The 14,355-nt window shown below is 43.2% G+C and overlaps 1 protein-coding gene across 1 annotated transcript in view; it reads right to left on the reverse strand.

Annotated features, from left to right (window-relative positions):
• Window positions 1-14,355, reverse strand: part of JAK1 (Janus kinase 1) — a 67,246-nt gene that overhangs the window by 39,955 nt on the left and 12,936 nt on the right. The window contains 3 exon segments of the mRNA XM_006147535.3: window positions 5,918-6,041; window positions 10,418-10,616; window positions 13,668-13,746. Coding sequence (XP_006147597.1) covers window positions 5,918-6,041; window positions 10,418-10,616; window positions 13,668-13,673 — 329 coding nt within the window. The 5' untranslated portion in view covers window positions 13,674-13,746.

Here is a 14,355-nt window from a genome sequence, read left to right on the forward strand (position 1 = left end):
CCCTTGATACGCTTATGAGTGGATGGAATCACAACTGTGTCCTGCAGAAGCAAGGAATAAAACCTCTCCCCACCCTCAAAAAACAAAACGAAACAAAAATGGCTATTACACACAGGCTTCCATCACTTGGCAGCGAACGGGGCATGCCAAGTCCCGTGTTAGGCCCTGGGATGCAGAGGGTTCTCAGGCACAGGACGTGCGTTCCCTGTCAACAGGGAGGAAGTTCAGGGCCCTCAACTGCTAATATAAAGCAAGGTGCAATGGGGCCTGGGGCATAACCAGGACTTCACTGTGACTCTCACAGGCCCCACACGCCTTCTCCTTTCTACATAAACAAATATTAAAAGTTATATTTTACAACTCTGATACATAAAGATGAGTATCCAGAACTAGACTAGTTCTCTTTCTGATTTTTAAATGAAATTTAACCAGTTTGTGGGCCACTAAAAATATACTGTGCCTAATAGAGAAATAGTCCCTTTTCCTGACTGAGTCCCAGATGAGGGGCCCGGGAATTCCACGCTGGGAAAGGTGACTACTGTTGCAGGAGAAGACGGCAGGGAGGGGAGAGGATCAGGGAAGGGAAGCTGGGACCAGAATAAACCAAATGCCACACTACAAAACCTGGGCCCTCCCAGGCTGGTAGGGGAAAGAGCAAAGCCAAACTGCTATGGAGGCGGGGTCTGCTGGAAGGAAGCCCACAGAAGGTGGGCTGAAATTGAGGAAACGGGCAGAGAAGAGGTGCCCAGAGCAGCAGCTGGGGCAGTGTCTGAGCTTTGTGGAAGCAGAGGCCACAGCTGTCCTGCTTAAAACATAATGCCCAGTCCCTGGCACGTAAAGGTGCTTACTACATGCTCAATGGATGAAGCAAACAACCAGCAACGAACACACTCGGAATAGAGCAATTAACACAGAGAGGGAAGGATGGATAAAGAAATGGCCCTGAAGGTAAAAGTCAATGCTTTGTAAATTTCCTTGATTCTGCACAGCCCATCTCCCCTGTAACTTATGAAGGTGACGGAGTTTGACTGTGAGCTTCAGAGTCTTTCTCCCACACATAGCAGGGCCCACATGCAGCAGGAGCCATGCCAGCTCCCTGAAACTGCAGGATGGTCCCTTTGTTCTCCACATATGTGTGAGGAGATCAGACTGGTGGCACTGAAAGCCTGAGGCTACTGGCTGATGTCAGAAGCTGGCATTCATGGTGTCCCCACATCTAGTGCTGCTTTGCAAGGGTAGAACACAGCGTAGGCTCAGAAGGACTGAGCCATTCAAGCAGGAAGGAAAATAGGAACCTACCCCTCCACCAGCTACAAAAGCTCAAGGCAGGGCTTTGAGAGAACAGCACACAGACAGGCAAGTGTGTTCGATGGTGGAGGAAGGTAGTGATGAGAGTGACAAGCATGGACCACATGGAAGGCTTCCTGAGACAAGGAGGCAAAAGGATCTCAGGGATGGAGAGAAACATGGAAAGCAGACGTTCCCTGAACCAAGTCAAGTCACGACCCTCTTCTTCCAAGTCCCGCTGAGTCTCTGTGAGAAAGAGTCCTAGGACCTGGTCGAGCGGAAGGCCCAATATACTCCTCTCAGAGCAAGTCTTCACAAGGGTCTGAACAAGTTCATTCTTCTAGGCTGCCGAGAGTTCTGCGGGACCCTAAAAGCCTTGTGATCAGATGCTCACACAGGATACGCTAAGGAGGTCAAACATAATAATGCAACGTGCAGCTCCTCCATGTGCGTGCAGACACACAAAGGAGAAGCTTTCTATTTAATAAGATGTCCAAGAAGGGGGTGGGGGGGACCCACAGTGCAGTAGTTTGGCGCTGAGTGAGTACTGAGGCTCGGATCCCACATGAACAAGTGTGTTTTGAGCCCTGGTTCTGGTGGCTTGGGAGATAAGCTGGAGTACTGGAGACATGCATGCGTATGGCTGCCCAGAATTCGGGAAAGATAGAGGAAAAAGAATTTGCATGTGGCTGCTCCCTATTGGGGCTTCTCTGTCTCTCCCACTCTCTGGCAGGAGTATACACCCTTGGGCAATAAAAATAAAGAAAAGAAAACCTTTAAACCATGACTGCCAAAATACAACCTTCCTAATTGCTCCTAAGACTAGAAACTTCACACTTTTTTTTTGGGGGGGGGGGAGGTTTTTGCTATAGGATGTGTGCATTCACCAGAGAGACATAAAGTGAGAAATCACCACTCCCCCGTCCCCCAGGGGGATGGCCACACCACAATCCCTTCTCCTCCATTCTCCTTTTGGGACCTTGGGCACGCACGCACACACACCTGGTGTGAGTTTAAGCCACCGGGTCCAGGACTCAAACCGTGGTTGACTACATGGGAATCCAGAGACATAGCCATTATGCCAACTGCTGGTCCCTACACTCCTTTTTCAAATTAGTCATTAAGATGGTCAAAGGATACAAAATTTCAAACAACAGGGCTTTTTCTTTTTTTCTTTTTCTTTTTGAGATTTACTGTATGGCATGGTAAACAGAGTTAATAAAGGTATTTTGTACTTTTCAAAACTGCTAAGAGAATAAATTTCAAATGTTCTCACCACAAAAAATGGTAAGTCTTGGTAAGTATTTGAGATGGAAGACATATTAATGAACACAGTTTAATTATTTCACATTGTATTTATAAATCATAATACTCTATACCCCATAAAGAATGATAAATTTGGCAATTTACAATAAAATAAATGACAGAGCTGTTCAAACTGGTTGTACACAACTTCCTGATAAAACCTACCAACAGAAAAAGAAATGAATGACATCGATAGCTGTGGTGACAGCAGTCTGCTCTTTTCCAGAATGACGTGGAGGAATAAAGCAGGAAGAGGAGATGGAGAGACAGGCCCATTAATCGGATGCAGCTTGCAAGGTTTTGAGAAATTATATTACAGACGATTGTGTACTCTAAGTTTACATACAAATAAGGTACATAAAAGAACTGAACTAATGGAGAGTGAAATTCACTTAAAAAATAAAAAAGTAAGATTTTTTTTTCTTAAAATGGAATAAAGACTAGAACTATCTTAAGATATGTTATAAAATAATAGCTATCAAAATCATCATCTAAAAATAAAAAGAAAACTATAACTAAAGTACAAGACTACTTCCCAAAATAGATCTGGGATACCACTGAAATAATCACCAATATTTATTTTCACATTACACCTTCTTAAGTGGTGAGATTATGAGGTTTCAGAATGTTTGTAGTTTGTTGTAATGCAAATGTCTCAGCTTAGGGTGGTGTCTTTTTTCCCCCTGTTCGAAGAGCCTGTGGTAACAAAGCAATATCCTGTTGAAGCTCAGTATCAGGTACAAAGCCAAGGTGCCAAAAGTGAAGAAGCCGCCTTGCCCTTCCTGGCAGCTGACAAAGCGAAGACAGCTTTCAATCCTGAGGTTTCGTATGACCAACAAAGAAGAACGCCTTGAAATTCTGGTGCTAACAAGACAATTCACTAGACATGGAGCTCTGAGTAACTACCTTTTCCCTGGTGGGCATCAGTCTTCCCACCAAAAAGATGGAAATGTTGAATTAGGTCCACTCAAGTTCCTTCCAAGTCACCAATGTTACCATTCTGGCCTCTCAGCTAAGTTTAGAAACCCACAGGGAAAGAACAGGAATGCAATGACATATCCTCTTCCCAAACTTTGAGCTGCGAATGTAAGTTTCAACGCAGATCATGCAACTAACCCTCAAGGCCATGGAAAGCAAGATTACCCTTCGAAAAACAAATCCAAATATAGTCAGAAGGCTCAGCTGGGTGGGGCGAATGTTTCCCTAAATGTGGGGCATGAAAGCTCACGCGGCACACACCTCTCTGAAGGTGAGACCTTGGGTAAGCACAAAAAAGAAATAAAGTCAGCCCCAGGATGATTAGCAAGGCAAGTTAGATCTGTCCAGCATCCAGAGCAAAACATCCTGGTCATTCAGGAATGGCAACAACTCTACTGACTTCCCAAAGGACGCAGCAGCTAATATTCCATGGAGAGTCTCTGAGATTCTGGAGATTCCAGCATGTCCCTGCATTCTGCTAACATCTGAGTAATCTACAGATTTAATCCCATCTATGTAAATTAAGATCCTTTTCAATACAATCCACTCTATTTATAGGCTCCACTGTTACACAAAGGTAAGCTTCACTAATAGCTTTTATTTATTTATTTATTTTTAATTATTTTACTTAACTTTTTTTATTATTATTATTTTTCAGTTTGATCAGAGAAAGACAGAGAAAGCGAGAGAGGGAAAGTGAGAAGCAAGCCACCAGGTCCGGGACTTGAACCACGGTTGGCCGCAAGATTACCCTTCGAAAAACAAATCCAAATATAGTCAGAAGGCTCAGCTGGGTGGGGCGAATGTTTCCCTAAATGTGGGGCATGAAAGCTCACGCGGCACACACCTCTCTGAAGGTGAGACCTTGGGTAAGCACAAAAAAGAAATAAAGTCAGCCCCAGGATGATTAGCAAGGCAAGTTAGATCTGTCCAGCATCCAGAGCAAAACATCCTGGTCATTCAGGAATGGCAACAACTCTACTGACTTCCCAAAGGACGCAGCAGCTAATATTCCATGGAGAGTCTCTGAGATTCTGGAGATTCCAGCATGTCCCTGCATTCTGCTAACATCTGAGTAATCTACAGATTTAATCCCATCTATGTAAATTAAGATCCTTTTCAATACAATCCACTCTATTTATAGGCTCCACTGTTACACAAAGGTAAGCTTCACTAATAGCTTTTATTTATTTATTTATTTTTAATTATTTTACTTAACTTTTTTTATTATTATTATTTTTCAGTTTGATCAGAGAAAGACAGAGAAAGCGAGAGAGGGAAAGTGAGAAGCAAGCCACCAGGTCCGGGACTTGAACCACGGTTGGCCATGTGGGAGTCCAACGCCTTTAACCACCACAGCACTTGCCAACCCAAGCTTCACGAATATCTAAGTACCATCCTTTCAATTCTAGTTACTGATTATAAATGCTTACAAATGCAGGAGACTGCAGCTACTGAATATACTGACTATTTCTGTCACCTTGGGAGATACTGACATTTAGCAAAGTCTGCACTATGAGAGAAAAAGCAAGCACCCATCAGAAGAAAAATGAAAGCCCCACAGCCAAACATCCTCAGGACCTGCATCAAAACACCTGCTCCTGGAGAACAGGATCAAACCAGAATTTTTAATTACCAAGCAGTGTTTCTGAAGCTTTTTAGGTGTAACTTTCAGCACATAAATAAACACATATATACATACATAAAATATATATTTCATGTCACCACCTGGTACATATATACATATTACATATTACATATCTCTGAAGTTAAAAATACTACTCTCAGGAGATATATAGCTAGGGAGATGGATATATAGCTAGATGGACAGATATTATCCTTTCTCTACTGTTTCTTTAGCTTCTTGAAGTTCTGGTCACAACCCACTAAATTAAACTCACAACTAAAACTCACTTTTCTTAACTGACAGAGGACACATGTGTGTGCCAGAGAGAAAGCACCCTCCCCAATGGGGCCTGGTCATGTCACAGGCCTCTTTCCATCATGTTTCCATCTCTTCAGGATCCTGGCATACGCACACGAGTACCTGGTGTATTTTTTCAAGTTGTGATTCAAACTGTGGTTGGCCATGTGGGATCTGGCTCGCTATGCACAGCACTTAACCACTGCACTATGGGACTGACCTCTAAAGATTTTTTTTTTTTCCTGAAATGTGGCAGAGGAAGGTAATCAAACTCATCCTGAATTACACTGCAAATACTGAAGAAGTCCTTTCTCACACTAAGCAATTACTCCCAAAAATGACTATTACATTTTTGGACAAGTGACGCAGGGTCCCAGCCTAATCGGGGGAGCCAGGCTGGCCTCGGCCCTGTACTTCCCATACCTCATTCGGTAGTGGAGCCGGAGCGACGTTTTGTCATCGATGGTGATGGTGTGATTCGGAGCATACCAGAGCTTGGTTTTCTCATCGTACAGGGCAAAGAGGTTATGACACAGAGGAGAGATAGCTGGGGAGAAGCAAAAGACACATCCGAAAAATTAAAGGTAGATACATGTAGCCATCTGTTTCCGAAGACCACACAGGCAAAGACAGGGAATGCTCTCATCCAGAAAGGATCTAGGTCACTTGTGTGCTTGTTGAACAAATACGACTTCCAACCATGTTCAGTCAGGCAGTTTTAATCACCATAATCAGGAACTATGACTCCCCAGGAACACATACTGTTGTCCGTGGCAAACCAAATTAAAATCATGGAAAAATAAAAGTCTGGTGGGATTTCACATTACAGGTGCCTATGAGAGAATCGTACCAAATCCAGCTCGAAAGAAAAAAGAGGCCAGCTGAGGGGTTCACAGTTCATGCCTGATATGCGCCTTCCCCATCAGTCAGACACCTTCCCCATGTTTGAGAAACCCTCGGTCTCTTTCCTACAGAAAATGTTTAAACAATCCTAACATGCTGTGATTATACATTAAACGTGCAAAGAAGTTGCTGGCAGGATGGTATAAAATGTATATTAGAATAAATAATAACCAAAGTGATTTTGTCAGTGATTAAAATCTATTACCATTAATAATAAATAGGCTTCTTAAGTACTCTGTAGAGTTATCATAAATATTCTTCATTAGTAGCCAACTAACAAGACAGATGCTTAACAAAGCTGGCCCGGCAGTGCTCGATGGCCTCCCACTTCATCAATCACCTGTCTCAATGTAAGAATGATGGGAAAGATAAGGGAGAAATGAAGCACTCATTTCTGAGGCCATGATTAAATTTACACAGACCCATAATCTGGGGTGGGGTAAACAAATGAGTGCCAATAACTAATTACTACCTTTTCATGCACAGCCAGGCCTTAAACTAAGAGACAGTGAACTTAAATGACCCCCCCCCAAAAAAAGAAAAAAAGTGGGAGAACATGAAGTCACTGGAACTTTCCCAATCAGACATCTGAAGTGAGACTGACACCACCCCCATCCGGGACCTGCCCACGTAGGCAAGGACTCTGTCCAGTGCAGACATGGCATTAAGTCACAGGTGCCTTGGCATCTCAGTCATCTCCTGAATGTCTCAATCCATGCCTCTGAAAAAATGTTTAAAGTTATCCCTTCAGAAGTCATATTCCTCCTTAAAACAAAGAAGATGGAGCTCAAACTTTCATGGGCACTTTCCCTTGGGAATAAAGGCACATGGCTTCTGGGTCCAGTGTTATTAGGACTGTTTCAAGTACTCTATAGTCTTCCATTCATGACTGGCTCGTATGGATTGGCCTGGAAACCCATATCCACGTTTGTATACCAGCACTCACATATTTAAGGCATGGCTGCGTGATCATAGAACTGTCTGTAAGTACATCATGGGTCTGATTCTAACAAAGTTACTACCTATGAAAGGAAGGGCAAACTTACCTTTTCATATAAAAATACTGAATAATAACAACAACAATACTACTATTTGCTGAAGGCCAAGAATCAGGCCCCAAGATAACACACACTACATTTACAGTTGGGCCTCCCAATCTCTACCCTGGTTCAAAAATGTGACATTGTTGCCATGGTGTGCTATATAATTGGGCCTATGATGATGTGTTTCTACAGAACATGTACAGACTTCTTCTTGTCATTATTCTCTAAACAACACAGTGTGACAACTATTTACATACTTTTTATAACATACTAGGTGTTATAAGCAATCTAGAGATGATTTATGGTATAGGGGAAGAAGTGTGTAGGTTACATGCAAATGCTATGCCATTTTATATAGGGGACTTGAGCATTCATGGACTTTGGTAATGGGGACAGGAGGAGAAGGTCCTGGACCAATCCCCCATGGACACCGAGGGATAACTGTTATTACACTTGAATCCTCCTGTTACCTAATGTTGAAAGTATTAGTTTAGATATTTTATAGATGAAGAAACAGTGGTCTCCTGGGATTTAGTCTAAGTCAAGGTTTCCCAGCTATTAAAATGCAGATTTGAGATTAGAAACACTGAGAATTACTGAGAGGATGAAACAAGAGCTAAAAGGACAAAAACTTTACCACATACAGGTAAAAAACAGGGATCAAAATATCATTGCCATAGCAACGGCAGGGCTAGCAGAATCTGTAACATCCAGCATGTATGTTTTTACACTTCATGGACTTTTGCAACTTTCCCCTGAGCCGGTTACAGAAGAGACAGCACTGTATGCAGATGAGGCTTACAATGGACACTCCAGCTGAATGACCCTGAGGCCACAGTGACAGGAGACACAGTGACTGTGTCCCCCCTCAGACTCACAGGCTCTCATCTCATCTTTCCCAGCAGGACCCTGGTCCTTCATAATTGCACCCTGCCAATTCTGTAAGAATGATCCTTGTTAACAAACTGAGTGGGGTTTATTCCTGCCATGCTGGAATGATGGCAAGAAGTCTGGCTACAAGAATAAACCCTGTAAACCAATCAAGAAAAAGGACAGAAAAATTTAAAAAACCAAACAAACAAACAACAAGAAAACAAAGCCTTAAGAATGTACTTTGGTCCCGTCTCAGTGTTGCAATGTCAACGCACTGCTCCAGAGATGCCAGGCCCATGTGGAAGACAGCCAGTCCGGTGCCCTCTTGAGCTCATACACGCTGGTTAGAGCGAGAAAGGGGCAGCAAACACCCATGATCCTGGCTGGGAGGGTTGGGGTGGGGATCATGGGCGTGAGACTTCATTGAGGGTGCTTGTCTTTCTCTCTTTTTACCTCTTACTCTCATGGGAGAAATAAACTTTAAAATATGTATATTTAAAAAAAAACTTTAGGGACCAGCAGTTAGCGTAATGGCTATGTCGCTGGACTCCCACGTAGTCGACCGCGGTTCGAGTCCCGGACCCAGTAGCTTAAACTCACACCAGGCACGTGTGCATGCGTGCCCAGGATCCCAAGAGGAGAATGGAAGAGAAGGGATTGCGGCATGGCCATCCGCCCTGGGGGGTGATTTCTCGCTTTCTGTCTCTCTGTTTCTCTCTGTCTGGCTGGCGAGTGCACACACCCTATAGTGAAAACCTCTGAAAAAAAAAAAAACCTTTAGAAGCACTGGTTTATATCTAGTTGTTCTGCTATTTGAGATATATTTAAAGCTGCCATCTGAAGCTGGTTACTTGTAAACACTGCTGCGGAAATAATGCTAAAATACGACTATACTTTCCCACCAATAACGTACAGCCATTTTATTATGTGTTATGTTTAGTTAGCAAGACACTACCACATTCTCTGCTACAGAATGAACCTCTCCCATTGTATTGGAACTCTAGTATGTAAAGCATTTTAGGTAGAAATTGATAGTACTGGGAAGAAAATCAGTCTTTCAGACAAGGCTGTATTACTAACAAGAGAGTTGGTTTTTGAAATAACCATACCGTCTTTACTGAATTGTTCAGAGGATTAAAGATGGCATAAGAAAACCATGGATCCATCTGTCTGGTATCATAGCTAGTTCCTTCAGCATCATAAAACAAGGAGATGAAACAGCTTTATTGAGATATAATTTGCATGCCATAAAATCCACCTGTTTTAAGAGTATAATTCAATGAATTTTAGTCCATTTACTGAGTTGAACAACCAACAGCACATTCTAATTGCCCTAGCTCTGTGACTCAGTTTCAATGATTTAACTTTACTAGTCATTTAAAATTAGGTAGGCAAACAATTGCCAATGTCCCCAAATTCAAAAGATAATGAAAGGGCCTGTCTTTAGTAAGTCACTTTGGTTTCCCACCTTCTGCAGGTGACAGGCTAACTTTAAGTAAGAAAAGCTTCACTTAAAACCAAAAAGGTGGGAGGGACGTGTTACTGCCAGCCTCAGTGTCCTTTTCACAACTTGGCAACCTGACCAGGCCATACAGTGACACTGGGGTTCTCACTTCAACTTCGCACCACATGAGGGAGGGCAGGCTGTGGCAGAAGGATGAGTAGGGCTTGTCAAAAGGAGGTCTGAGTAATGATGAGGATACTGAGAGGCGCTACTTGTTAAGCTTATCGACGGGGCTCAGTAGTTTATATACCACCTCATCTCATGCTGATGTCATTCCGACTGCACAGACCTGGAGGAAACGAAAATTGAGCCTCCAGAGAAGTCAAAGGTCATTCCACGGGACCCTACAGTTCATTAATGATAGAGCAGGAATAAGCCACCATGCAGATTAAGACAGCAAAAAGTGAAACCCTCAGAACTAAATCACTGGCTTAAGTCCCATGCAAGTGGCAGTGGCGGAGGCAGGGCAGAGCCCTTAACTCCCAGAGCCCGTAGCGCTTCCTGGTTAGCTGAGCTACAAAGCAGCAGAGATCCCAGACCTGCTTCTGGGACAGTGTTTCACCATAACCTCTCAAGCCCTGGACAGCTGGCTGTACTTACAGCATTCCTGTGCGGCCCGGATGCACAGCTCCTCCGCCGTGTACTCCCCAGCGCCCAGCCGGAGGGGCTCCCTGTCCGACAGGTAGAAGACCACCTCCACCCCTGGCTCCGGGGCCTCCAGGTTCACCTCGGTCTTCTTGGAGCTCCTCATTTTAGCACAGAAAGCCATGGCATTGCAGTCCTCTTTTATATTTAGATACTGTAGTGAGAAGAAAATGAGACTATGTGATCATCCCATGTGCTAAAAGTTCAAATGGCAAGAGTGCTGTGTGGGTAAGCAAGTCAAAATGCATGGTGTTGGACGAGAACCTCTCCTACTCCTTCCTGTCTTGAATCAAATACTTTGGCACTGACAAGACACAAAACCATGGAAAATAACTGTTTATATATAATAATTAATTATCACCAGACTATTTCTCAGAAAAATAACTTTAGACATGGCCTAAATTTATTTTCTCTATTTATATACAAGTTGGAGTTGAAAAATGCAGCCCATTCTGGAATCAATGATGTTAAAATGCTGATGATGAGTTACTAATACTGCTGTTACCACTACTGGAATCATACAACTTCTGAACAGATCTATAGCAAAAAATCATAGTCCTTTTAGCTTTAAGTCTACCTTCTGCTAAGCAGCAAGCTTGATGACGACGTGAGCCATGTTTTACCTATCTTCATGTCCCCATTTGAACACATGCAAAATGAACTACTATCACATGGAAGGGCCTTAAAGATTAACGAATGGAGCCAGGTCCCCAACACACCACGGGCAGGCAGGCAGGATAGACGGCACCGCTGGCAGCAGGAGGAGGGTGGGAAGCTTCACGCCAGACAGGTGAGAACCTCCCAGTGAGAAGTTTCATGTCACTGACATGAGCGTCTGCCAAAGGGAGGTCAACAGAACCAAAGAGCCAACCTGTGCAATTAAGCCTTGGGTGGGGCCGGGAAGGAGGGAGGGACAAGGGAAAGTCCCACATATTCTTTCTTTCTTCCCCACAGCAGTGGCCTACAAACTGATTTCCCTGACTTGCAGACTCCTGCTTTCTTCCAGGCTGCTAAGCCAACCTTCACTGAACCCCCACAGTGATGTCTCTACATCACATTTAGATCCTCCGATGGCTGCCCATCAGTCTACGGATCAGTTCTTAACCTCTGTAACAAAGGCCCTCTAGCATCTGGCCAGTTGGCCTCACTAACGTATGTGTTGTCACTCCCAGGTTCCTGTTTCGTGCCCACAACCCATAAAGTTGCCATCGTTCTTGCACCCTTCCCTACTCCTATGCTGCTTCTCAACGGGAATGTCTTTCTGACTTACCCTTTCCATGGCACACGCCAACTTTATCATTCGGCTCAGACAGTGCCTTCTCCTGGAGGCCGTCTCTTTACCTCCATCCCATCCTCTAAGTTGGAGGGCCTCTATTCTGTGCTCCCAAACTCACCACTCCGCACTTAACGTGATGAAACCTGGTCACCTTATCATGTGCCCGTGTCTCTCGCTTGTATGTGTCCAGAGTTCCTTCAGAACGAGAACTGTGCCGTTCACCTTTGCATTCCCAGTAGGAAACACAGAGGCAGGCGTACAGTGGGTGCCTATGGAACCATCTGTGAAGATCTACACAGTGAGAAGTCATACAGTGTTCGTGGCAGTCGCAGTTCTCTTGGCCAAACTCACTTGCTTGGTCTATTAGCTGCCCTGGTGAGGAGAAATGCTTAAAGGAGCGACACGAACCAGATTTGTCTCGATGCTAGGAACCCAAAGGCATTCAGTGTTTTTAATCTCCAAAATAAATCTGAAAACCAGAATCTTCTGGAAACCAGGCTGAAAGACTAAGCTCATGACTTACCTTGAAGTTCATTCAGATCCACAGGCAAGGATGTTTTAAGAATCAGCACTTAAACCCCAGCCCCATCCCACGTTGAAAAACAGAGATAGAAAACAGAGCAGCTAAAAGCCAGTTTCATGATATAAGATAAACCTTCATCCTTGAGATTCTTTATCAATAGGACAAATGTGGAATTCAAAGACAGCACTATGCCCTTAAACCCTAAGAAGATAATCAGGCAAGTGCATGTAATTTTACACTTACAAGATGTGACACTGAAACAGAAACAGAAAAATTCAATGGACAGTGTCCAGTAGGAGAGGACTCCTGAGCAAAGTAAGGGATTATCAACACAAAGGACTCCCGTGCAGCTGTTGGGAAGGACGTCGTTGCACTGTGAGCTCGACCCTGAAAGCTGTACACGACACCACGGAGGGATATAGCATGACATGCACATTATGGTCCTTCTGGTTACACACATGTACACTGAAATCTTTAAGAACACATAATAAATTGGGGCCGGCAAGTGGCGTGGTGGTTAAGGGCGCTGGACTCCCACATGGCCAACTGCGGTTTTAGTCCCAGACCTGGCAGCTTGCTTTCTTGCTCTCTCTTTTTCTCTCTCTCTTGCTCATTCACTTTGTCCCTCTCTGGTCAAATTACAATAAGTAAACAAATAAAGTTAAATAAAATAATCTAAAAAGAAAAAAGAAGAAGAAGAACACACAATAAATTGTTAAGAGTAGGGAACATCAGGACCAGCAGGTGAAGTGATGGTTAAGGAGTTGGACTCCCACATGGCTGACCATGGTCCGAGTCCCAGACTAGGTGGTTTTTTTCTCACTTCCCTTCTTAGTCTCTTTCTCTGCCTTCCTCTCTCTGGTAAATGCATGTATACCATAGCAAACTAAATAATACTAACAATAAATAAATAAAATTAAAAAAAAAAGAGTGGGGAATATCTAGGATAGGTTATAGGGACCTTTAACTTTTATTCTGTACTTCCTATACTTTCGTAATTGAGATTTTTTTTTTAGTCACAATATTCACTATTGGAAATAAATTTTAACTTATTTTTTTGCTATTGGGTGTACTTGCCATAGAGAGAGAAAGAGAGACAGAGAGACAGAAAGGGAGAAATCATCCCCTAGGGGGATGGCCATACCACAATCCCTTTTCCTCTGAGGCTTTTTGGGCACACACACACCCAGCGTGAGTTTCAAGTGGCTGAGTCCAAGACTTAAACAGAGGTCAACTATGTGGGAGTCCAGCAACTTACTCATTACGCCATCTGCTGGTCCCCCAAAATATCATTTTTTTAAAGATTAAAGGCAAGAGTACAGGAAACCCTAGAGGTTCAAGATCACAGTTTATTACTTAAGAAGTCACATATTTTCCTTCTTTTCTTAATATGCAAATCTACATACCTGCATTTATTCGGCTGTCTGGTGTCCCCCAAAAAGCAGACTGGGTTTTCTTCTCTATTTTTCAATGGCCCGTTCAGAGCTAAAGACAAAAATAAATTTTAAAGATCAGCTGTGGGGATGATTGCATCTGAAAATAAGAGAACACTTTCATAAGCAGACAGGAAAGAAAAAAACATTTAGGAGGAAGAAGGAAAAAGCAAACAAATAAAAAGACTGATGAGATCATCGAGAGGACAGAGACACAGCCTGGGGTATAAACATCAGAGTCAAACGAAGACATTATTTTCATTGCTTTGAGAAAGGAAGTCAGAAACGTTTGCTTCTTGGTGTAGAATATCCTGTCTAATGTACATGAAGACCATGCGCCCTTTCCATCAGCACACCCTCCTGACACTGATCAATAGTTAAGGAAGCCCTAGGAAGTGCCCTTTTATTACCTATATCTATTTACTTTAGAATTACCTCTCTCGCCCTGGCCTAAAACACACAAGCACGCACACGCAAACACACTCAGAGAGTTCTGCATTAACAGTTTTCCTTGTTGCTTCTTACACATTCTTTTTAACAGAAGAGGCAGATTATTTTTGCAAATAAGGAGTTATCAACTTGAGTTACTCAAAATTGGTTTTCAAGTTAACACTGATTGTTGTCTGAGTTTTCAACCCGGTCATTCAACACATTTGTATCA

This window comes from Tupaia chinensis, unplaced genomic scaffold (assembly GCF_000334495.1).
Source record: "Tupaia chinensis unplaced genomic scaffold, TupChi_1.0 Scaffold000215_1, whole genome shotgun sequence".
Taxonomy (NCBI): domain Eukaryota; kingdom Metazoa; phylum Chordata; class Mammalia; order Scandentia; family Tupaiidae; genus Tupaia; species Tupaia belangeri.